The following is a 24,557-nucleotide window of genomic DNA, read 5'->3' on the forward strand; positions in this document are numbered from 1 at the left end:
TGGGCAACAAGGCGAGACTCTGTCTAAAAAAAAAAAAGAAGTAGAGGAATATTAAATGCAATATAAAAGCTTTTTTTATTTTTAAGTCATACAATTTGTTTCACATAACAGATCAGGAAATAATACAGAGATCATAAGTTTTGGAGCTGGATTTGAATCCTGGCTCTGCCATTTACTTTCTGTGTAATCTAAGTCAAGTTACTTAACTTTGTGGGCCCTCTGACTCTCCACGTGTAAAATGGAGAATATTAATATTTACCTTGCAAATTTGTTGTGAGGACTGAAGGAGAGAATTTAGGTAAAACATTCATCAGAGTACCATGCACACAGTGGTTCCTCAATAAACATTAGCTTCTCTGATTGCAAGTTCCGGTCCAAAGTGCTTTATATATACCAGTCAATAAAAGGATGCGGGAGAGATATACCAGTGTATTGTTTCTACCATTTTAAACCTGTTTTCATCGACTGTTACAAATTCTATCATACTGCTCCACATAAAAATATTATCAATGATTTTTAGTCTCTGAAGTGCAATATTTGATTATTGAGCACAGCTGTTGAAGTTTTAGTTTCTTCTCACTTATATGGGTTGTGTAAAGGTAGGAGGTATAAAACCAATGTCCTAGGTCTAAATCTTTCTTAATGTCATACTTTGGATTCATTTATATAAGTAACTTGAGCACTAGCGCTTCATTTTACTTCATTTTTTAAAGATAAAGTAAGAGTAATTCCCATCTGCCTAGCAAAATTGTTTTGTAGAAAAGTTTGTGGATCAGATTTATTTTACTTTGATTTTAGAAATTTCAAGTGTCTTTGTAGGCATGAAGGAAAAATATGCAGTTTGACATTTTCTACTACTTTCAGGTCATTATTTTCCTACTCTGGTGCAAAAATCCTCAATTCCTGTCTCACTCCATCTAATCAAATAAGTAGCATGCTTGAGCCCTTACTGTGTGCCAGGCACTGGGATAAGCACTTTATATGTTTTGTCCCACTTAATTCTCACAGCATTTCTATGACCTAAATAAAATTAATATTTTCATTTCACTGATAATACAATGGAGGCTTCAAAAAGTTTAGGGACTTGGCTCAGCTCACACAACTGGCAAGGACTGAAAATGGATTTTAGTCCCAAATGTCATAGGCTAGAGCCCTTTCACTAAACTGTTGTCTTCCATCTGGTGGCATCCTCCTCCTCCAGTCTTTGTCACCTAAACTCTGGGCACCCCTTGATGGCATTTACTTATGATGGTGATGCTTGTTAAACTTCCTGTTTGAGACTTCAACATCCATATAAACGAGTCTTCCAATACTGTACTTAGAACTTATATTTTGTAGTGACTTCTTCAGAAGCTTTCTCTCTTAGTCATATCCTGAGTTTTGTTAGCACCTGGACTTACCTCACTTTGGGAATGTTGCACTCTGAAATCTCTTTCTCAGCTTGGAATTTCCTAATCTTCCAACTGTTTGAGTCTTTTAATTCTACATTTACTGCCTTTCCATTTCATCAGGATTTCTAGTCTCTTTCATTCTTCCTTTTGGACTCCTCCTGATTTAACCTCTGCTTATTCGAAGAACAATAATTTCATTCTCTCAGCTGCACTCTCAATTCCCTTTTCCTTTTGTTTTTTTTCCTACAGAACACTTACTTTATCAGTTTTGGAGAAGTAAGTGCTATCTGGGAAACAATAGTGCTATCTGTTGACTCTAGTCAACTGTAAGTTTTATACATTTATTGTTTAAACCTTATATGGGTCTATAATCCTTCTTGGGAAATCCTTTCATTTGTCTTTAATTTCCTTTACCATTTCCCTAAAGGCTATTCCAGATTTTTATCACATTCACAAAATTCCCATCTTTTCCCAGGATCTGTTCACCCCCAGTAGATAGCCTTGTCTCCCACAATACAGAGAGGAAATAGAGGCCACCATCATATTTGAATGTTTCTAACTTCTCTCTTCACCCTTGGAATTATCTTTTTCTTCTTTTGTGTCTAAGAGAAAGATGTATGCTTCCTCTTATCCTTGTCTGAACTATTCTATTTTGCTTCATCTTCTCAGAACAGGGGACCAGCAATTATTCTTCCTCCAGAAGCTTCAACGTCATTTGTCAACTGACTCCTTCTCATGTTTAAATATTTTCAAGTTAAACAATTTCTTTCCTGACTTTTGTTCATGCGACCTCATGTCCAAAACCTTATCACTCTTCTTCCCTTTGCTGTCAAGGCTGTTCTCACTTCTTCACTTCTTGTGGACTTCTCCCCACTACAACATAGATTCTGCCATCACCAATCTATTAAAACTGTTATACTCTTATGGAATTTATCATTCAATTTAGCTTCAGTGAACCGTTCTTTCCAGATTATTTTGGCCTCAGACCATGACTTCTAAGTCTGCCCTGCTTGCCACTTAAGTGACCACTGGGTCCCCACCTAGGCCTCTGCGTTAGTCCGTTTTCACGTTGCTGATAAAGACATACCCAAGAATGGGCAATTTATGAAAGAAAGGGGTTTGAGGGACTCACAGTTCCATGTGGCTGTGGAGGCCTCACAATCATGGTAGATGATGAAAGGCATGTCTCACATGGAGGCAGATAAGAGCATAGAACTTGTGCAGGGAAACTTCCCTTTATAAAACCACCAGATCTTGTGATACTTCTTCACTATCATGAGAATAGGATGGGCAAGACCCACCCCCATGATTCAATTATCTCCCACTGGGTCCCTCCCACAACACATGGGAATTATGGGAGCTACAACTCGAGGTGAGATTTGGGTGAGGACATAGCTAAACCATATCAGCCTCCTTCTGGCTTTTTATGTTCTCTGTGGGTGACCTCTCTCAGGCTCAAGTGATATCAATGTGCTGATGACTCTCAAATGCACATCTCTGGCTTCAGTTTCTTCCTTGAACATCATACATATGTTTCCAAATTTCCTGCGTGTACCTCAAAGTTCTTGTTCATCACTCCCCAAGCTTCATAAACCCACTCATTTTAGTGTATTCTCCATCTCCTTTGATAGCATCCCTGAGAGGCAAGTCCCTGGTGAGTTATATATGACTCCTCCCTTGCTCCAAACCTCAGAGTAAGTAACATTCCTATTAACATATTAGGAAGCTGAGGCTTAGACAGTTTAAGTAACTCAAGCATGGTTACACAACTAGCTAGGGCAGAGCTAAAATGTCAGGCTAGGCTCCTGTGACTCCAAAGCCCTTTCTCACTCAGCATATCATCACTTATTTTTTTTTTTCTTTAAGAGATAGAATCTTGCTCTATCACGTGGGCTGGAGTGCAGTGGCACAATCATAGCTCACTGTAACCTTGAACTTGGGCTCAACTGGTCCTCCTGCCTTAGCCTGCTGAGTAGCTAGGGCTACAGGCACACACCACCATGCCTAGCTAATTTTTTTTTTTTTTTTTTTGAGACAGAGTCTCACTCTGTCACCGAGGCTGGAGTGCAGTGGTGTGATCTCGGCTCACTGGAACCTCTGCTGCCCAGGTTCAAGCGATTCTCCTGCCACAGCCTCCTGAGTAGCTGGGATTACAGGTGCCTGCCACTGTGCCCAGCTAATTTTTGTATTTTTAGTAGGGACAGGGTTTCACCATCTTGGCCAGGATTGTCTTGAACTCCTGACCTCATGATCCACTTGCCTCGGCCTCCCAAAGTGCTTGGATTACAGGTGTGAGCCACCACACCTGACCACCTACCTAATTTTTAATTTTTTTGCAGAGACAGGGTCTCACTACATTGCCCAGGCTGGTCTTGAACTCCTGTTCTCAAACAATCCTGCCTCGGACACCCCAAGTGCAGGGATTACAGGCATGAGTCATTGCACCTGGCCTGTATATATGATTTTTAGTATATGTAAATATACATATTTATTAAATGTAAATATAAATATAAATGTGTGGAGTGATATCCATTGAAATGTTAAACATAGTTCTCAGTGGTACAACTACAGGTGATTTCTCTTTTCTTATTTCTGGTTTTCTATGTTTTCCAAATTTCTTGAAATGTGTCTTCTGTAATCAGAAATAAAAGTTATTAGTAACAACAGTCTTCCATTGGTACAAGTGCTTATTGGATAAAAGTCCCACTTCTAAGCATGACACTCACAACTTGTAAGTTAATAGCCTTTGTCACCTTACCATATATATCTGATTCAGCCACTCACACCATTCCTGAGATATATTTTGTTCCTTTGTGCCTAAATCACTGTGCATGCAGATCCATCTTCCCAGAACACCTATAACCATTTCTTAGTCCTGTGAAATCCTACTTACATCCTTCATAGTCTAGCATGTATATCATTTACTTGGTCAAGGGTGAGTCGGTTGTTCTCTTGAATGTACTGCCATATGACGTGGTGTGATTTCAATTGTAGCACCAAGCACATTGCAATATTAATTCGTTTATCATTCTCCCATGTAGGATGTTTGAAGTAGTTTCTAATACAGAGATTATACTCAATAAATATTTATTAGATAAATAAATGAATAAGGGAATAACAAATGCCTTTGTCTCATTTTAAAATGCTTTCATTGTTAGCTACCCATATAATAAAAAACTAAAAGCAGTAGTCTTCAAGCATGATTGTTTATGTATGCCTTAAAAGAATTTTGAAAACCTATGTACTCCCGACACACTTTTAAGTTAACTTATAAATTTTTCAACATAGTTTTAAGTGGTGGCAAATGATGTAGTTTCTTATTTTTTTTTTTTTTTATTTTTTTTTTTTGAGACGGAGTCTTGCTGTGTCACCCAGGCTGGAGTGCAGTGGCGCGATCTCGGTTCACTGCAAGCTCCGCCTCCCGGGTTCACGCCATTCTCCTGCCTCAGCCTCTCCGAGTATCTGGGACTACAGGCGCCCGCCACCACGCCCGGCTAATTTTTTTGTATTTTTAGTAGAGATGGGGTTTCACCGTGGTCTCGATCTCCTGACCTGGTGATCCGCCCGCCTCGGCCTCCCAAAGTGCTGGGATTACAAGCGTGAGCCACTGCGCCCGGCCCTTATGTATTTTATACTGCTTAAGTATGCTACATGGATTTCTTCAAAACCTTGAAGCTACAGTTTCAGTGCATTCAATTTATGGAAAAGAAATGAATTTATGAAATTGGTTCTTATTGTCAAGTCAATCAGCTAAATATAACTTGCTTTCTGTCAGGAAAAGTCTGACTTTAAAATACAGATAAGTAATAACGATTATTAATTAATTTATTAAATTATTAAAATTAAAATAATTAAATAATTTGTTAATTAAAATATCTTATTCCCCTACTTATTTCTGCAATTTGACTCTAAGAATAGATAAGACACATAGATTGCCTTAGGTTTGAAATCTGGGTGAAATAAGATACTGCCTCCTTCAGTATTTCTGCCTTTGCTTTTATGGGAGCCTCTTTCAAGAAAAAGTCATTCTCTCATGGTCCCCTTGTTTGAGTCCCAGAGGTTTTCCTACTCCAGAAAGTGCAACGTAGTGGCCAGGAGCAGTGGCTCACGCCTGTAATCCCAGCACTTTGGGAGGCCGAGGCGGGTGGATCACGAGGTCAGGAGATCGAGACTCATCCTGGCTAACACGGTGAAACCCCGTCTCTACTAAAAATACAAAAAATTAGCCAGGTGCGGTGGTGGGCGCCTGTAGTCCCAGCTACTCGGGAGGCTGAGGCAGGAGAGTGGCGTGAACCTGGGAGGTGGAGCTTGCAGTGAGCTGAGATTGCGCCACTGCGCTCCAGCCTGGGCAAAAGAGCAAGACACCGTCTCAAAAAAAAAAAAAAAAAAAAGAAAGTGCAACGTAGTAAGACTAGTACTATACTCCCTTGCATGGTAAGTGAGAAGGCTGTCTGTATAAAATGAGGGAAGGACTCATGAGAGGGAAGTAGGTCAGGAGAAATGATAGATTCTCAGGCAGGTTAATTTTAGGAAAGAGTTAATAGAGTCCCTTATAACAAGGTGCATCTGCTTCCTCCTGATCAATTTTTAGGACTGTTTACTTTGATTTGAAGACCACTATGCTAAAGCTTCCCAAGGGGGCAATAGTGAGGCAAGGAATTTTAAAAAGGGAACTACTTCTTCCTAGCTACTTTTGTGAAATGAATTCATTTGAATTATCTGGCAATCTCTTCATATTTGTATTCAACAATAATTACTTAAAGAAATGCTTTGAGCTTCTCAGAGGAGGGTGCTACCAGTGTGATGGAGTAGACTTAAGATTTGGGGGCCGGGCGTGGTGGCTCACGCTTATAATCCCAGCACTTTGGGAGGCCGAGGCGGGCGGATCACGAGGTCAGGAGATCGAGACCACGGTGAAACCCCGTCTCTACTAAAAATACAAAAAATTAGCCGGGCGTGGTGGCGGGCGCCTGTAGTCCCAGCTACTCGGAGAGGCTGAGGCAGGAGAATGGCGTGAACCCGGGAGGCGGAGCTTGCAGTGAGCCGAGATTGCGCCACTGCACTCCAGCCTGGGCGACAGAGCGAGACTCCGTCTCAAAAAAAAAAAAAAAAAAAAAAAAAAAAAAGATTTGGGTTGTGACTTTAAAGCTATGTGACTTTAGTCATTTAACTGCTGAGTCACAGTCTACAGCTTTGAAAGAGGAGGATTATAAAATCTATCTCATGTTAATGCTGAAGATTAAATAATAGTGTTTATGTACCACGCTTATAGGAGAAGACGGTGTGTGTGTGTGTGTGTGTGTGTGTGTGTATGTATACATGTATGTATTCAGTCTTAAATTAAAAAATCTTTAACTTGATAATGGGCAAATATCTGAGTTTTAGATCATGTCCTCTAGAAACCATATGCTATATAATTATGTACTATAAAGTAATAATGTATACAGTGTAATGGATCATGGGCCATGTGCTTTTCAAACTAATCGTACATAAAACAAGCATCTATTGAAAATATTTGACAAACTCATCTTTTATTTTTGATGTGTGTGTGTATTTTTTTTTTAACAGGGATTTGGGGAATTATTTGAGAAAGCAAAACAAAACAATAACAATAGAAAAACTTCTAATGGTGATGACAGCCTCTTCTTCAGTAATTTCTCACTTCTTGGTACTCCTGTCCTGAAAGATATTAATTTCAAGATAGAAAGAGGACAGTTGTTGGCGGTCGCTGGATCCACTGGAGCAGGCAAGGTAGTCTCTTTTATTCTTCACTATTAAGAGCTTAATTTGGTATCCATGTCTCTTTTTTTTTTCTAGTTTGTAGTGCTGGAAGGTATTTTTGGAGAAATTCTTACATGAGCATTAGGAGAATGTATGGGTATAATGTCTTGTATAATAGAAATTATTCCACTGATAATTTACTCCAGTTTTTTATTTCCTCATATTATTTTCAGTGGCTTTTTCTTCCACATCTTTATATTTTGCACCACATTCAACACTGTGTCTTGCACATGGCGAGCATTGAATAACTTTATTGAATAAACAAATCATCCATTTTACCCAGTCTTAACCAGAATAGACATTTTTTCAGAGCTGGTCTAGGAAAATCATGACTTACATTTTGCCTTAGTAACCACATAAGCAAAGGGTCCCCATTTTTGTTAACATTAGAATTTTCAGAATAGATTTAGATTTGCTTATGATATAAGGAAAAATTATTTAGTGGGATAGTTTTTTGAGGAAATACATAGGAATGTTAATTTATTCAGTGCTCAACCTCTTCTCCATATCCCACTCTAAGAACAACTTAACCTGGCATATTTGGAGATACATCCGAAAAAACTAGTAGATTAGAAAGGAAAAACAGCAAAAGGACCAAACTTTATTGTCAGGAGAAGACTTTGTAGTGATCTTCAAGAACATAACCCATTGTGTAGATAATGATAAACACTTGCTCTCTTTTAACTGTTAAGGAAATAAATTTAAAAGACATGAAAGAATCAAATTAGAGATGAGAAAGAGCTTTCTAGTACTAGAATGGGCTAAAAGGCAATAGGTATTTGCTTCGGAAGTCTATAAAATGGTTCCTTGTTCCCATTTGACTGTCATTTTAGCTGTGGTACTTTGTAGAAATGTAAGAAAAAGTTTAGTGGTCTCTTGAAGCTTTTCAAAATACTTTCTAGAATTATACCAAATAATCTAAGACAAACGGAGAAAGAAAGAGAGGAGGGAAGAAAGAAGGAAATGAGGAAGAAAGGAAGTAGGGAGGAAGGAAGGAAAGAAGGAAGTAAGTAAGAGGGAAGCAGTGCTGCTGCTGTAGGTAAAAATGTTAATGAAAATAGAAATTAAGAAAGACTCCTGAAAGGCAATTATTTATCAATATCTAAGATGAGGAGAACTATGTTTTGAAGAATTGAATATGATACTTGGGAAACAAAATGCCACAAAAAATTTCCACTCAATAAATTTGGTGTCAGGCTGGGTGCAGTGGCTCACACCTGTAATTCTAGCACTTTTGGAGGCAGAGGCAGGTGAATTGCTTGAGTCCAGGAGTTTGAGACCAGCGTGGGCAATGTGGCAAACCCCACCTCTACAAAAAATACAAACAAAAAAAAATAGCTGGGTGTGGTGGTGTGTGCCTGTAGTCCCAGCTACTTGGGAGGCTGAGGTGGGAGGATCACCTGAGCCTGAGAGGTGGAGGCTGCAGTGAGCCATGATTGCAACACTGTACCCTAGCCTAGGTGATAGGCTCAAAAATAAAAAATTGTTGTTCACAATTCTAATAATGGAATTTGGTTGTTTCTTGCTCTGGTTTTTTTCCTGCATATGAAACAGGCTTTTAAAACAAAGTAGCTGGAATTGTGCATTTTTTCTTACAAAAACATTTTCTTTCTTAAAATGTTATTATTTTTCTTCTATATCTTGTATATTATTACTAGCAGTTTTCACTATTAAAAAATTATACCATAGGAGGGGCTGATACTAAATAAGTTAGCAATGATCTAAACAAGGATGTTTATTTATAAAAAGGTAGTAATTGTGTTTCATAGAATTTTTAAAATTAATTCTGCATATGTCTTCAAGAGCAATTCTATGATAGATGTGCAAAAATAGCTTTGGAATTACAAATTCCAAGACTTACTGGCAATTAAATTTCAGGCAGTTTTATTAAAAATTCATGAGCAGATAATTACTGGCTGACATTGCAATTGTATCTTATGAAAAGCAGCTATGAAGGCAGAGTTAGAGGAAGGCAGTGGTCCCTTGGGAATATTTAAACACTTCTGAGAAATGGAGTTTACCAACTCAATCTAGGAGACTGTCTGTTAGTAGTATTAGGAATGGAACACGTTATAGTTTTTTTTGGACAAAAAATCTAGCTAAAATATAAGATTGAATAATTGAAAATATTAACATTTTAAGTTAAATCTTACCCACTCAATACAATTTGGTAATTTGTATCAGAAGCTTAAAAGATAACCTAATAATTCTTCTACTTCTATAACTTACCCAAATATGTTTGCAGAGATTTTATGTAAAGCTCTTCATTACAACATTGCTTTCAGGAGCCAAAAATTGGGTGGGAGGAGTCCCATAAATGTTGAATAATAGGGGTTTGATTAGATAAATTTTGGTGTAGTTCTATAATGGCATGTTATTCAGCCAGTAAAAGGGTTGTTAAAGAATGACTGTGATGGATGTATGTGATATACTCTTAAGTGAATAAAGAGTTACAAAATGTTATGTACAAGTTACAAAATGTTATGTACATTATGATCCATTTTTCATAAAATCATATGTCTATGTATATATGTGTGTCTAGAAGGATAAATTTATCAAGTTGTTATCTCTGAAATTTTGGGTATATTTTATATTTCTAGATTTTCTGTTACTTTGTTACTTTACTGATAAAGTAATAACGTTGTTGACTTTTATCACTCTCCCCTATTAATAATCATGTAGGCTGCAAAAGGATCATGTCTTCTTTATTTTTATATTCCAAGGACTGTCAACAAGTGCCTAGCACTTGACAGGTATATTATAGAAATTTAACTGAATATCTTTAGGAAATAGATTTTTGTTTGTAGTTGTTCTAGTCTACATTAAGTGTCTTGCACTTATGAAACTTCCTTGAATTATTTTAGTGAAGCAATGTTAGTATAGAATTTTGCATCACTGGATGCCCTTGACTGAAAGCTGGCTTATGGCATCTCACCAGTGCGTGGGGAGTTTCAGTCCTTCTGTTGTCCGCCTCACAGCTGAAGCAGTGCTGTTGCTGACAATTCCTGACACCACCTTGTCTCTATTATCGATTATTGCCTCACTATGGTACTGAGTTTTAGCTTATTCTTGTAATAACTGGGACGCATATGTATAGAATAAGCTATTAGTTCATGTTTTTGCTTGCTTTTTATACAGAATACATGTCTGCAAAGAGTTTTATCAATATTTTGGAATTTTGGGAGATATGAAGTTAAAAACATCATTGAATATATATACACACACACACACACACACATATATCTGTGACACCATACATGATTTATTTTATTTAATTTTTAAAATTTTATTCTTTTTAGAGATTAGGTCTTACTGTGTCATCCAGGCTGAACTTCAGTGGTGTGATCATAGCTCACTGTAACCTTGGGCTCCTGGGCTTAAGTGACCTTTCTGCTTCAGCCTCCCAAAATGCTGGGATTATAGGCATGAGCCACTGTGTCTGGTCCGATATGTATATGTATATTTTTAACCTGGATTATCAGAGCTATATTGTGTTTAGGTTTATAAAGCTGTACTAGGTGAAAATGTCACTTCTAGGTTTAATTTTGTACAAAATAATTTTATATAGAAATGAGGTAATTCAGATTTTTTCCCATGTAATAAGAATTGTAAAATTTACTGAAACAAATATCAAAAAGATATCTATTACATGACCTTCCTTTCTTCTGAATATATTTTAGGTGATATTATTTATTAAAATTTAAAAATGAAAATTAAAATATATAAAAAGTTGAAAATTATTCCTCTCTTTACTGTCTCTCATCTGTCCATTTTCCATTCTCCTGCATTCCCTCATCCAACCAAGGTAGCCAATCCAGGTAATTTTTTTTAGTCTCTTTCCAGAGATGTTTCTTTCTATATATATAATCAATACCTATTTTTTGTTGTTCCCCACCTCTCTTTTTATGTAACAATATGCAGAGTTTTGTTTCTTGCTTTTCCCACTATCTTGGACAACTTTCCATATTCAAAGCACAGAGGACTTGCACATACGTTCACACTGCTGAATATTTGTGTCTCTCCCCTGCCATTCATATGTCGAAATCCTAACTCCTAAGGTGATGGTATTGCAAGGTGGGGCCTTTGGGAGGTGATTAGTCCATGAGGGTGGAGTCTTTATAAAAGAAGCCTTAGAGAGACCCTCACCCCTTAGAGAGACACTCACCCCTTAGAGAGACCCTCACCCCTTTCTGCCATGTGAGAACACAGGAGGAAGACAGCTGGCCATCCAGGAATCAGGAGTCTCTTAGCAGACCCAAATCTGCTGGCACCTTGATCTTGGACTTCCCAGCCTCCAGAACTGTGAGAAATAAATTGTTGTTTATAAGCCACACAGTTCATGGTATTTTGTTACAGCAGCCTGAACAAGGACACACACACACACACACACACTTAAATAGATGCATAGTATTCCATCATATGGATGGATATTCTATGATATAATTAATCACTATTGATTGACATTTGGGTTGTTTCCAATATTTTGTTAACACAAAGAACAACACTATAAATAACTTTATATACATACCATTTAGCACATCTGCAATTGTATCAGTAGGCTTCCTATAAGTGGTCAAGCATTTGTGTACTTGTGATTTTGGTAGATGTTGTCAAATGTCCTTCCCTGAAACTTGTACCAATTCGTACTCATGCCATACACTCTAAATAAAGTGCTGATTTCCCCACAGCATTACTAACAGATGATATTATCTAATTTAAAAGTTTCTCATCTTATAGGGAAAATAGTATGTCAATGTATTTTTAACTTGCATTTCTTTTATTATAAGTAGTGTAAAATATCATTTCAACTTATACACAGGAGGAATTTCTCTCTATATAAAGTGATCGTAGAATCATAATGAAAAATATCACCAACTCATTAGGAAAATGTACAAAGGATTGAATAGATATTTCATCAAAAATAAAAATATAAGTGGCCTTTAAACATTGAAAGGTAACATTTTAACAAAGACTTGCAGGAGGTGAGGGATTAGGGAATGTAGACTCTGGGAAGAGTCTTCCAAGTAGCAGGTGAAGCAAGTGCAAAGCTTTCAGATGGGACTGCCTATACCTGTCTGGTTTGAAGAACAGTAAGGAGGTCACTGAGGCTGGCATAGAGTAAGACAGGGAGGGTAGAATATCGTCAGAGTAGTAATTGGTGGTGGAGGTAGGGGGTAAACCATAAAGTGCTTGGTAAAGACTAAGGCTTTTTTCTCTGGGTGAGATTAGAGGCCACTGGAGAGTTTTAAACAGAAGTAACAGGGCCACTTTGGCTAATGTTTTTAGGCTATTCTGTAGGGAGACAAGGGAGGAAGCAAGGAGATGAGTTAGGAGTCTATTGTGCCAATTCAGGCAAGTGATGGTGGCTTGATCCAGGTAGTGGTGGAAGTAGTATAGTAGGAAGTGATCAGATTCAGGACATGCTTTGAAGGAAGATCCAATAGAATTAATGGATAAGTTGAACAATGACATATAAGAAAAGTCATAGAGGAGTCAAAGATGATTCCAAGCTTTCTGGACCGAGTAACTGGAAGGATAAAGGTGCCGTTTACTAGAAAGATAATGGGAGAAATGGGTTTTGGATGGAGCTTGGATTGGGGATATTAAGTTTGAAATGCCTATTTGACATCCAAATAGAGATGTTAGTTGGATGTACAAGTCTAGTTTCAAGGAAGAGGGGGCTGGTAGTGTGAAGATGGGGCTGGATGAGATTCCAAAGGAAAGAGGGTTGATAAGAAGAGAAAGGGGTGTGAGGGTTAGCCTAAGGGCATTCTAAGTATCAGAGGTTAAGGAGATGGGTGAAGAAAACCCAATAAAATAAAAGTCTGAGAAGATAAAGCTAGTGAATGAATGTGGTATCCTGGAACTCAACTGATGTCAAGCAGAAGGGTGTTATCAACTAGGTCAAATGCTCATTCATCAAGTAAGATGAAACTGTGATAATTAACCAGTGTCTTTTGAAATGCGGAGATAACTCGTGACTTAATGAAAGCAATAGTAGAGAAGGTCAAACTTGACCAGAATGAAATTAGAAAGAATAAGAGGAAAGAAAAGACCAAATACAGACAACCATTGATGCCTTATTCTTTTGATATACTCATGGAGTCCCCTTGCTAATACAATTGACCCTTAAACAGTACAGGCTTGAACTGCATGGGTCCACTTATTTGTGAATTTTTTTTCAATTAATATGTTGGAAAATTTTTGGAGATTTTTGACAATTTGAAAAAACTCACAAACTGTGTAGCCTACAAATATCGAGAAAATTAAGAAAAAGTAAGATATGCCATGAATCCATAAAATATATGTAGACACTAGCCTATTTTATCATTTACTACTATAAAATATACACAATCTATTATAAAAGTTAAAATTTATCAAAACTTAACACACACACTAACACTTACCCTACCTGGCACCATTCACAGTCAAGAGAAATGTAAATAAACATAAAAATGTATAGTAAATCATAAAGGCATAAAACTAATTGTAGTACATATGGTACTACTGTAATAATTTGGTAGCCACTTCGTGTTGCTATTACCGTAAGCTCAAACGTCGTGGGTAGCCATTTAAAACACCACGTGATGCTAATCATCTCCATGTGAGCAGTTCTCTCTCCAGTAAATTGCGTATTGCAGTAAAAAGTGATCTCTAGTGATTCTCACATAATTTTCATCATGTTTACTGCAATGCCATAAACCTTGAATAACATCAAGCAATCCATACAAAGTGCCACTAGTGATGCTGGGAGTGCTTCCAGGAAGCACGGAGAAGTTGTAACAGTACAAGAAAAAAGTTGAATTGCTTGGTATTTACCATATATTGAGGTCTGCAGCTACAGGTGCCTGCAATTTTGAGATAAATGAACCCAGTATAAAGACTGTTGTAACAAAAGAAAAGAAAATGTGAAACCATCAGTGCAGCTATGCCAGCAGGTGTGAAGTCTTGCACTTTTTGCAAAATACAAAATATGAAATATGTGTTAATTGATTGTTTATGTTATCCGTAAGGTTTCCAGTCAACAATAGGCTATTAGTAGTTAAGTTTTTGTGGAGTCAAAAATTATACGTGGATTTTTGACTATACAGTGGGTTGGCACCCCTAACCTTCATGTTGATAAAGGGTCAACGGTATATTATTTAATTTTTTTGTATTTATATTCATAAATAAGATTAAATCTATATTTCCAAGTAATCTCCATAAGATTTTGTTATTAATATTATTATTATTATTTTTGAGACGGAGTCTTACTCTGTCGCCAGGCTGGAGCACAGTGGTGCGATCTCGGCTCACTGCAACCTCTGCCTCCCGGGCTCAAGCAATTCTCCTGCCTCACCCTCCTGAGTAGCTGGGACTACAGGCATGCTCAACCATACTCAGCTAATTTTTGTATTTTCAATAGAGACGGGGTTTCACCATGTTGGCCAGGATGGTATTGATTTCTTGACCTCGTGATCTGCCTGCCTCGGCCTCCCAAAGTGCTGGGATTACAGGCGTGAGCCACTGTGCACAGCCATTAATATTATTATTACCCAATAAAAAAAATTTGGAAACTTGTCTTCTTTTCCCCTGATTCTGTTTAAATAGCACTGGAGTTACCTGTTTTGAATTTTTTTTCCAAGCGGTCCCTTATGAGTTTTCTCTATGTTTTATTTGTTTCATTTCTTATATTGTATTTTTGCAACTCCTTTAATGATACTTTTCTTCCTGATTAGGTTTCTACTAAAACCAAACAAGCCTTCCATGAATTAGCTTTTAGATTTACTTATTAGTTTAACTGTTCTCTTGTATTGTAACTCATTAATTTATAATTTTATCTTTATTAATTATTCTATTTTTCTTCTGCTTTTTTGTTGTTTTTCTAGGTTTTGAGTTAGATGTTTGATGCTTTTTTAAAAAGCTGTGAATTTTCCTCTGGGTAATACTTTAGCTGTATATTATGGATTCTGATATATAGTGTTTCCATTACATTATTTTCTAGAAAATCTGTAGCTTTGATTTATATTTGTTTCCTCTTTGACCTAAGATATCCTAAGGAAAAGTTTAACATTTTCCAGAAAGAAAACAAATTTTCTTTGTTTTCCAAGAAAGTTGTTCAAATTATTTCTACCGCTTGGAATTTTTATCATTTTTGTGTATCCAGTAAATAATCAATATTTGTACTTGCTCTCTGACCACATGAAAGAATATAATTGTGTAGTTTCTATTAATAGATTAGAGTTCAATTCAGATATTAAACATACATCATTATTCATGATATTTAGGTCTTCTACATCTTCACTTATCTTTTTTCTACTTGCTTTGTCATTAACAGATAAAGTTGAATTAAAGGCTTCTACTACATATGTTTCTCCCTGCTATTCCTTATAGGTTCTGTAATTTTTGCTTCAAGAATATTGCTTTTTAAATTTAATGTGTAGATACTTATAATTACACTCTAGCATTATAAAGAGCCTTTTCTTTTTCATTGAATGTAATTTGGGCCTGCATATGTCTAACATGAAAATTATAGCCTTTTTTTGTTTCTTTGTTTGTATTTACAGTTTTAAGTTCCATTTTCAACCTTTATGCATTCTTTGCTTTAGGTGTGTCTCTTTCAGTTAGCATAAAGTTAGGTTTGTCTTTGATTTCACCTGAAGTCTTTTCCTCTTAATAGATGGGTTAAGCCAATTGAAAAATAAAACTGACTTATATACTTTTATTTCAAGTATATCCTCCACAATTTTTTTTAATAGATTAGCTAATATACTTTGGAATTTGTTAAAAAAAGATTTTTATAAAAAATAATTGTGGTGAAATGTACATAACATAAAATTTATCATTTTGACCATTTTTAAGGGCATAGCTCTGTGGCATAAGGTATACTCACATAATTGTGCAACTATCACCTCCTTTTGATTTTTATTTACTAATTTTATAAATTTGTTTCATCTGAGCTGTCTTATCATGTTTTGTTTTATGTTTTTCTTTCCTTTATTATGAAGTCACTGTATTGTCTGTAGGCTATGTGTGTCTGTGAGTGTGTGTGTATATGTGTGTATTACGGTTTTTAAAAAAGTCTGTATTTGTGTTCCAGTAGCTATATTTATACGAATAACTTTATGTTAAATTTTTCATTCTATGTGACTCTAGTTCACTAATATGAGCTCTGATAAAATCAGTGCTTTTTCGAGGTTAAGAGATCAAGACGTCTCATCCTGGCCAACACAGTGAAACCCCGTCTCTACTAAAAATACAAAAAATTAGCTGGACGTGGTGGCAGGTGCCTGTAGTCCCAGCTACTCGGGAGGCTGAGGCAGGAGAATGGCGTGAACCCAGGAGGCGGAACTTGCAGTAAGCCGAGATTGCGCCACTGCACTCCAGCCTGGGCAACAGAGTGAGACTCTGTCTCAAAATAAATAAATAAATAAATAAATAAAGTCAGTGCTTTTTCTTCCTCTGCTACCTCCTTTCCTTCTACTCAATTTTAGTCAGTAGTATTATCTTTTTTCAGATTTATCTTTGTATTGTTAAATCAGCTTATGCTTCTATTACTTTATTTATTAGCTTTAAATGATACCATTTGACTTTCAGCTTTTCTTAATAAAGCAATCAGCAAATTTCCTTTACACTCCACACTTACACCTCATTTCCTTTGTTTGTTTATTTGTTTTTTACTTCTAACTTTTCTTATTGTCAGGACATATAACATATTTAAACTTTGTTCTTCAACTCTAATTCTGCCATTGGTTTTAATTTTTGTTCACAGTTATATAAATCTTTGTTCACTGATAGTCCTTTTGTACTATCATCTCTTAGATGACTTTATACTCCAGGAAAAGCTCATGGGAACAATATTACCTGAATATGTCTCTATTACTTAATCTGTACCTAATAATATGAAGATAATGAATCTACTTTGTAGGATTTCTGTGAAGATTAAATAAATTAATATAGTTAAAGCATATAGAACAGCACTCGACACAGAGTGAGCACTTAGCAACTGTTAGCTGTTACTAACCTTTCCCATTCTTTCTCCAAACCTATTCCAACTATCTGAATCAGGTGCCCCTTCTCTGTGAACCTCTATCATAATACTTCTCACACTGTATTGTAATTGTCTCTTTTACTTTCCTTTGTATCTTTTGTGCATAGCAGAGTACCTGAAACAGGAAGTATTTTAAATATTTTGAATCAAATGAGTTAATAGAATCTTTACAAATAAGAATATACACTTCTGCTTAGGATGATAATTGGGGGCAAGTGAATCCTGAGCGTGATTTGATAATGACCTAATAATGATGGATTTTATTTCCAGACTTCACTTCTAATGATGATTATGGGAGAACTGGAGCCTTCAGAGGGTAAAATTAAGCACAGCGGAAGAATTTCATTCTGTTCTCAGTTTTCCTGGATTATGCCTGGCACCATTAAAGAAAATATCATCTTTGGTGTTTCCTATGATGAATATAGATACAGAAGTGTCATCAAAGCATGCCAACTAGAAGAGGTAAGAAACTGTGAAAAATTTTTGATTATGCATATGAACCCTTCACACTACCCAAATCATATGTTTGGCTCCATATTCAGTCAGTTAGTCCACATATATTTATGTTTCCTCTATGGGTAAGCTACTGTGAATGGATCGATTAATAAAACACATGACCTATGCTTTAAGAAGCTTGCAAACACATGAAATAAATGCAATTTATTTTTTAAATAATGGGTTCATTTGATCACAATAAATGCATTTTATGAAATGGTGAGAATTTTGTTCACTCATTAGTGAGACAAACGTCCTCAATGGTTATTTATGTGGCATGCATATAAATGATATGTGGTATCTTTTTAAAAGATACCACAAAATAGGTATCTTTAAAAATATACTCCAAAAATTATTAAGATGATTTTAATAATTTTAATAATACTATAGCCTAATGGAATGAGCATTGATCTGCCAGCAGAGAATTAGAGGGGTAAAACTGTGATGATATTGTATCCCTGGCTTTGAACAAATAACCATATAACTTCTAGTGACTGCAATTCTTTGATGCAGAGGCAAAATGAAGATGATGTTATTACTCATTTCACAACAATATTGGAGAATGAGCTAATTATCTGAAAATTACATGAAGTATTCCAAGAGAAACCAGTATATGGATCTTGTGCTCTTCACTGCGTAAATTGTGTGATGGTGCGTTCAGTAGTTATTGCTGTAAATGTTAGGGCAGGGAATATGTTACTATGAAGTTTATTGGCAGTATACTCCAAATAGTGTTTCTGATTCAAAAGCAATATCTTTGATAGATGGCATTTGCAATTCTTTTATATAATCTTTTATGAAAAAAATTGCAGAGAAAATAAAATGTAGCTTAAAATACAGTATCCAAAAAAGTGGAAAAGGGCAAACCGTGGATTAGATAGAAATGGCAATTCTTCTAAAAAGGGTTGCATGCTTATATGAATGGCTTTCCATGTATATACTTAGTCATTCAACAGTTTTTTTTTAGAGCCCCATTCTTATTTTTTATACACTTTGAGAGCAAAATGAAAAGAAAAGATATCCTGCAAAAGTTTTGGACTTACCTCAAAGAGGATATGCTTCATTCCTCAAAAGGCCTTCTTCCAGGAATAGTATTTCATAACCTGGAGGTTGGAAAAATCTGGATTTGTTACAAAAAAATCTGAGTGTTTCTAGCGGACACAGATATTCGTCTAAGAGGGGACTAGGTTGTAGGAGTGGTAGTGCCTTGCAAGATAAATCATGGGCTTTATTTACTTACGAGTGGAAAACTTTCGGAAGGTGCCTTACAGACTTTTTTTTTTTGTGTTAAGTATGTGTTTTCCCATAGTAATTAATTTATAAATGGTGGTTTGATTTCCTCAAGTCAACCTTTAAAAGTATATTTAGCCAAAATATAGCTTAAATATATTACTAGTAATAAATTTAGTACTGTGGGTCTCTCATTCTCAAAATGAGCATTTACTAATTTCTGAACACCGTGCTAGGTCTTGGGAATACCAAATTGAATAAGACAGTCTATTTTCTGAAGGGTTTATAGCAGAGTCCCCTGTGTTAATAATGAAGGATTGTGTGGTATATGAATAATATATCAATAAGGTTGTTAAAAACAATGAAAAAAGGAGAAGAGGAAGGACGTCTTTGTTTTTCTGATTTCATGGGCAGCCTTAAAATTATTTTTGAAGTGTACAATTCAGTGTTTTTTTCAGCATATTCACAGGGTTGTATGATCCTCACCATATTTTTGGCCTCTTGAAATCCTGTGCCTATTAGCATCCAATTACCATTCCTTTGTAGCTGAGTCTCCCCCATTCCAGCTTTAAACAATTACCCATCTACTCTCTGTCTTTATAAATTTGTCTCTTTTGGACATTTCACATAAATGAAATAATACAATAGGGTTTTTTGTGCCTAAATAAGCTTCTAAAGAAGAAGAAGGTAAGGAATCATCATTCTGCAAATATTTATTAAGACTTGCTATATTTTATACAGTGTGCTAGGAGCTGGAGATGAAAATATGTGTAGAACGTGAATCATATACTTCAGGAATTCGTGGACTAGTGGGAAAGATTAACATATCAATAACAAATCGAATTGGTGATGTAATAGAAAATGACAGAGGCATTTTTACAGGAGTAAAAGGAGGTAGCATGGACTCTATCTGGGTTTGCATGATGTGAGGAGTAACCTCCTTACACAAAGAGGCACAAGGCTAATGTCCTCGGATGGAATGATTCACCATGCAATTCTAAGGGTGACAAGAATGAAATTTAGGGCCTTGAAGGAATATTTTGATTAAGAGCTGCCAATAAAGTAGAGTGAAGATTAGATTGATGTGAAGAAGTAGGAGATTAATGAGTAAATGGTCACTGGCTTGTTGAGAAGATTAAATGAGAGGTACATATAATGTACCTAATACAACGTCTTGTACAAAGTAGCCATTCAGTAGAGACTAGCTTGTATTATCTCCCTTTGAGGTAAAGAAAACTGTTAGAAATAGTATTTCTACTACTGATAGTATTTCTTCTGCTTATGCCTCCCGTTGAGGTGAAGAATACTGTTAGAAAACATGACGTAGGAGAAATACCCCTGAGAGCCAGTTCTTATTAGTGACTACTGTGCAGAAAACATGGAGGTTGGTGTCATTAAGGTGAAGGAAAGCCATGAAGCCAAAGTATTACGAAAAAGCATCAATATGAATTTTCATGTTGACAAAGTGGTTATAAAAGATAATTATAAGGATGGTCACTTATAAATATGGTAGTTCTGTGTGACAAAATTTACAGAAGTTGGTATATCGTGTGGAATAAAACAGCATAAGATCCTGAAGGTTTGAACTGTGGGCACATTGGCTCCATGCTCAAGAAATGGCAATGGGGTTGGGAAGTGATTCCACTTTATGTCCCTTTCAGACACATAAATATTACTTGTGTGAGTATCTTATGCCAGACACTATTCACTGTGTAGTGAGCATGGTGGGTATGAAACGAAAACTTTATTGTCTTTTCTGTCAAAGAACTTGTAGGCTGGTTGGCGGAAAGAGACCATTTCAATATGACGTGCTGAGCTAGAGGTACCCTTAGGGCACTACAGAGGCCTAGCTGATTGCTTTTAGCCTGGCTAGACAGTTCAGGGATCTCTAAAAGCAGACGCCTTGAAGGCTCAGTCAAAGACAAAAATGTATTTTGGACAGAGGAAATTGTATGAACAGAAACACAGGACATGAAACTACTTGGTTGGTGCAGGGTATCATCAGCCTAGAACCAGACAGAACCAGAGTGTAAATAAGCCAGAAGGCCATGTCATGGAGGCCTTGTATACCAGTCTCAGGAATTTGGTTGTGGAGAGCTTTCATCAGGGGAATGATGTAATCAGCTTGGAAATGTAGATATATCACTGACTGTGATAGTGAGGAGCAGAATTAAGGTGGACATGATTAGAAGCTTTGTGAATAGCAGAAAGAACATAGATTTTGAAAGCTGACAGACCTAGGTTACTGAAGAAAGTTACTTAACCTTGCTATGTCTTGAGTTTTATCCTCTGCAATATGGGGATAATACTGCTTATTTTGTAGAGTTTTGTGGATTCTTCTGGCTTATATAATAGAAAATAAAACAGCTATTATTATTATTGTTGATGGTACTATTTGCTGTATCTGACTAGAAGGAGAAAGACTAATAGGAAGCTATTTCAGTAATCCAGATATGGTCATGATGGACAGGAAGAGACAAGAGTTACATAGAGGAATTATGGGAAGATAAGAAATGTCATGTTTATGTACTGTTTGCATCCCTTGGAAAAGGCATCAGGAAAAATGATCCTTCAGGAAAGAGTGATTATTTTCCTTCAAGAAATTAGAAGAGGAGAGAAATTGGTTTAAGATTAAGAACTCCATGCATAACAGAAATTGGGAGGGAAGACAGGTAGAAATGCGATGGGGTTAGGAAGGAAGAATGCAGAGGTGGATTACTTAGAATTGAGACATCTGATCAAGACAGAGGGATCACAGCTTTTGCTAACAAAGTAATAGTGGAGGATGCCACTAGGTGAGGTTTAACAAATAATTGTTGACAATAAGCTCCATTTAAAAAATAAACAATTTATGCTTCTTCTTTGCCTAAGTGTCAAATAAAACATTCAGCTTTTTATTTCAAAATATCCCTGAGTCCCTGTTCCCTTTTTTGTCCTGCTGACTTTTGGAACTGATTTAGGCTTCCTTAGTCATCTTATGATAGAAAAAATCACCCAGATATTTCCTACATTTCTTGTATTTTAAAAAAATGTAATGGATGTAATGAATTTTAAACAAATGTAATGAATACAATGAGTAACTTAGTATATGCTGTTTTCTTCTCTATGCTGAATGTTTCATGCATGTTCTTTTCTATACAACTACACAGTCAATTGCTTGAAAATATCAACTCCAAACTCTTTATTTTTGTATGCTCCACATAGCACATTGAGAGAGTTTTAAACTCTTGTTGGATGGCTGTTTCAAAAGTGTTTTGAAGTAGGCATGTCAGTTGCAAAAAGTTTGCTCAGCAAATGTTATTCTGTCTCACAGTCTCAGACAATGAGCAGATGATTACATGGCAGCACGTGATTGCTGGGAGTAACAGACAAAAGTAACCGAAAGTGCTCGGTTATCTTGACAGTCAAAATCAAAAGTGTCCCTATTTTCAGTGACTTAAGAGTTTCTTTTTGTGTTTTTGGTATTGTTGTTAAATAAGTGTTCTCACCTTTGAAAAGGCCAATAAGAATTCAATACAGTATAATGCCTGTGTGCCAAATGAAGGTGCCCCCCACCTTTTTTTTTTAAGTGTGGAGGAGTTTTGATCATAAGAACTTGAAATACCTACAGAATCCTTGATGGTTAAGCAGCTGGTGCCAGCACAAGAATCCCTCAATATGTTCTCTATGAAGCCCCGATCACCAAATGCAAACATTCATGATTCAATATATTTTCATTTTGACTGCCAAAGTTGATCTGTTCCTTAATATATTACATCTAGACTTGGAACTGGAGATGAGAACAGAATATTATCTTCCTCATTTTCGTGTTTTTGTTCAACTCTAATGTCTGCAAAGCACTTGCGTATGTAATGATGCTTGGTGTCATAGGAGCAGGCAGGTAACTGTAAATTTGGATAGGAGAAAGCATGCACAACATATTTCACATAGTTTTCTGATTTCAGTTTGTTTTTCCAAATTATTCACTCACTGAGATAGCTTAAAGACGTTATCACAGGGAAAGGCATGGAGATAGTTCTGTGTTGATAGAAAACTTGTAATGTACAGCCATGAGTGAGAAGTCAGGTTCAGATTCTTCACCTTCAGTCCTCCTCTTTCATAAACAGCTCCATGTCCTGTTTTACATATCCTACTTTAAATCTAGATTATAGAAGAATGAATTTCTAGGCAAAGTGACACTTATTTAAAAATACTATTATGTGTCCCTGTGCCCATTAACTTATCCTACCATTTTTCTTACCTGTGTCCAAACCACCTTTAGAATCTCCTAAATATTTGTAGCCATTGTAAACAGCACTGGAGACTTTGCTAGTTTAAAAGGAGAAATCAACATAATTAAGCCCTCGTTAATTTACTTATCCCTTATGAGATTATAATTGTATTTTGTTATTAAAAGGAGGACAGAGTACACTGTTCTCTTGCCTTTTTAATTTCCAGACTACCACTTCTCCTGCACTTGACAATACCATAGTCTACCACGTAGTCCCATGGCTGACAGGAGGAGAATTCTAGGCAGGCCAGTGTTTGAGTAGTGAGTAATTGGACTGTCTTTACCCAGCAACTCACTGTTTTGTAAATGTACCTGAGTTTGGAGAAGTAATTGGCTTTTATAAGGGGTGCGGGGTGGAGGGTTGGGGTGGGGAGAGTGAGAAGGAGGTCAGAGCTTTAGGATATGTAATTGGTCTCCACAAAGTTGTTGTGATACTTTTGGAACCACATAATGGTCTTCATTAAGTAAATGTCTGTCATGACAGCCATTACATATGTATTAAAATAAAAATTTATTTACTGTGTAAGTTGAAGAAGGTAAAATCTGGATGTAGTTTCTAAACTCTGCTTGGCAATTTTCATATTTAAGCCACTAGAAGAAAAAAAATTGGGAGGGAAGCTGACAAGAATTTACTGAAAGAAAAAAATACTTGGGAGGGAAATTGGCAAGAAGTATGAAAAAGCTTGGGAGGGAAGTAAGCAAATAAATGAGTTAATGACTGTTCTGGAAAATAAACTCTATCATGCAGATATCACATGACTGATTAAATTTGAATTTGACCTCCTGCTTTCCAGGTCTGGTAAAAACTAACCTGTAAGAACTTGAAACTTAGCCTTTGAATGGTCAATCCACCACTGTAGGAGAATTTATGAATGTTCAATTGGGAGAACTGAAAATAAAGAAGTACCATAGGAATTAACGTTTGCATTCAGTAGCCAAGACATAATGGACATCTGAAACAGGTATTTGAGGCCAGGTGTGGTGGCTCATGCCTGTAATAATAGCACTTTGGGAGGCCAAGGTGGGTGGATCACAGGAGGCCAGGAGTTCAAGACCAGCCTACTGAAACACACACACACACACACACACACACACACACACACTAGCCAGCCGTGGTGGTGCACATCTGTAGTCCAAGCTACTTGGGAGGCTGAGGCATGAGAATAGCTTGAACCCAGAAGGCAGAGGTTGTTGTGAGCTGAGATTGCGCCACTGCACTCTAGCCTGGGTGACAGAGTGAGACTCTGTCTCAAAAATAAAATAAAACATATACTTGAAACACATTGAACTATGTCCCTTAAACAAGAATAAACATCACTAAATGACTGTACCTTGAACTACCTGTAATTTTCTCCTGATA

At 36.4% G+C, this 24,557-nt stretch overlaps 1 protein-coding gene and 1 long non-coding RNA gene across 2 annotated transcripts in view; one reads left to right on the forward strand and one right to left on the reverse strand.

Moving 5' to 3' along the window:
* On the reverse strand, positions 1–22,696 carry LOC129484926 (uncharacterized). The gene is made up of 3 exons (XR_008658565.1): positions 22,536–22,696; positions 18,741–18,800; positions 1–19 (listed from the first exon to the last, which is right to left on the reverse strand). It is a non-coding gene; the product is annotated as an uncharacterized lncRNA (long non-coding RNA).
* CFTR (CF transmembrane conductance regulator) overlaps positions 1–24,557 on the forward strand; it is a 184,276-nt gene that overhangs the window by 58,262 nt on the left and 101,457 nt on the right. Inside the window, exons 10-11 of the mRNA XM_055283782.2 lie at positions 6,960–7,142; positions 17,473–17,664. Coding sequence (XP_055139757.1) covers positions 6,960–7,142; positions 17,473–17,664 — 375 coding nt within the window. The remainder of the gene's footprint in view (positions 1–6,959; positions 7,143–17,472; positions 17,665–24,557) is intronic.

Source organism: Symphalangus syndactylus, chromosome 6 (assembly GCF_028878055.3).
Source record: "Symphalangus syndactylus isolate Jambi chromosome 6, NHGRI_mSymSyn1-v2.1_pri, whole genome shotgun sequence".
Taxonomy (NCBI): Eukaryota; Metazoa; Chordata; class Mammalia; order Primates; family Hylobatidae; genus Symphalangus; species Symphalangus syndactylus.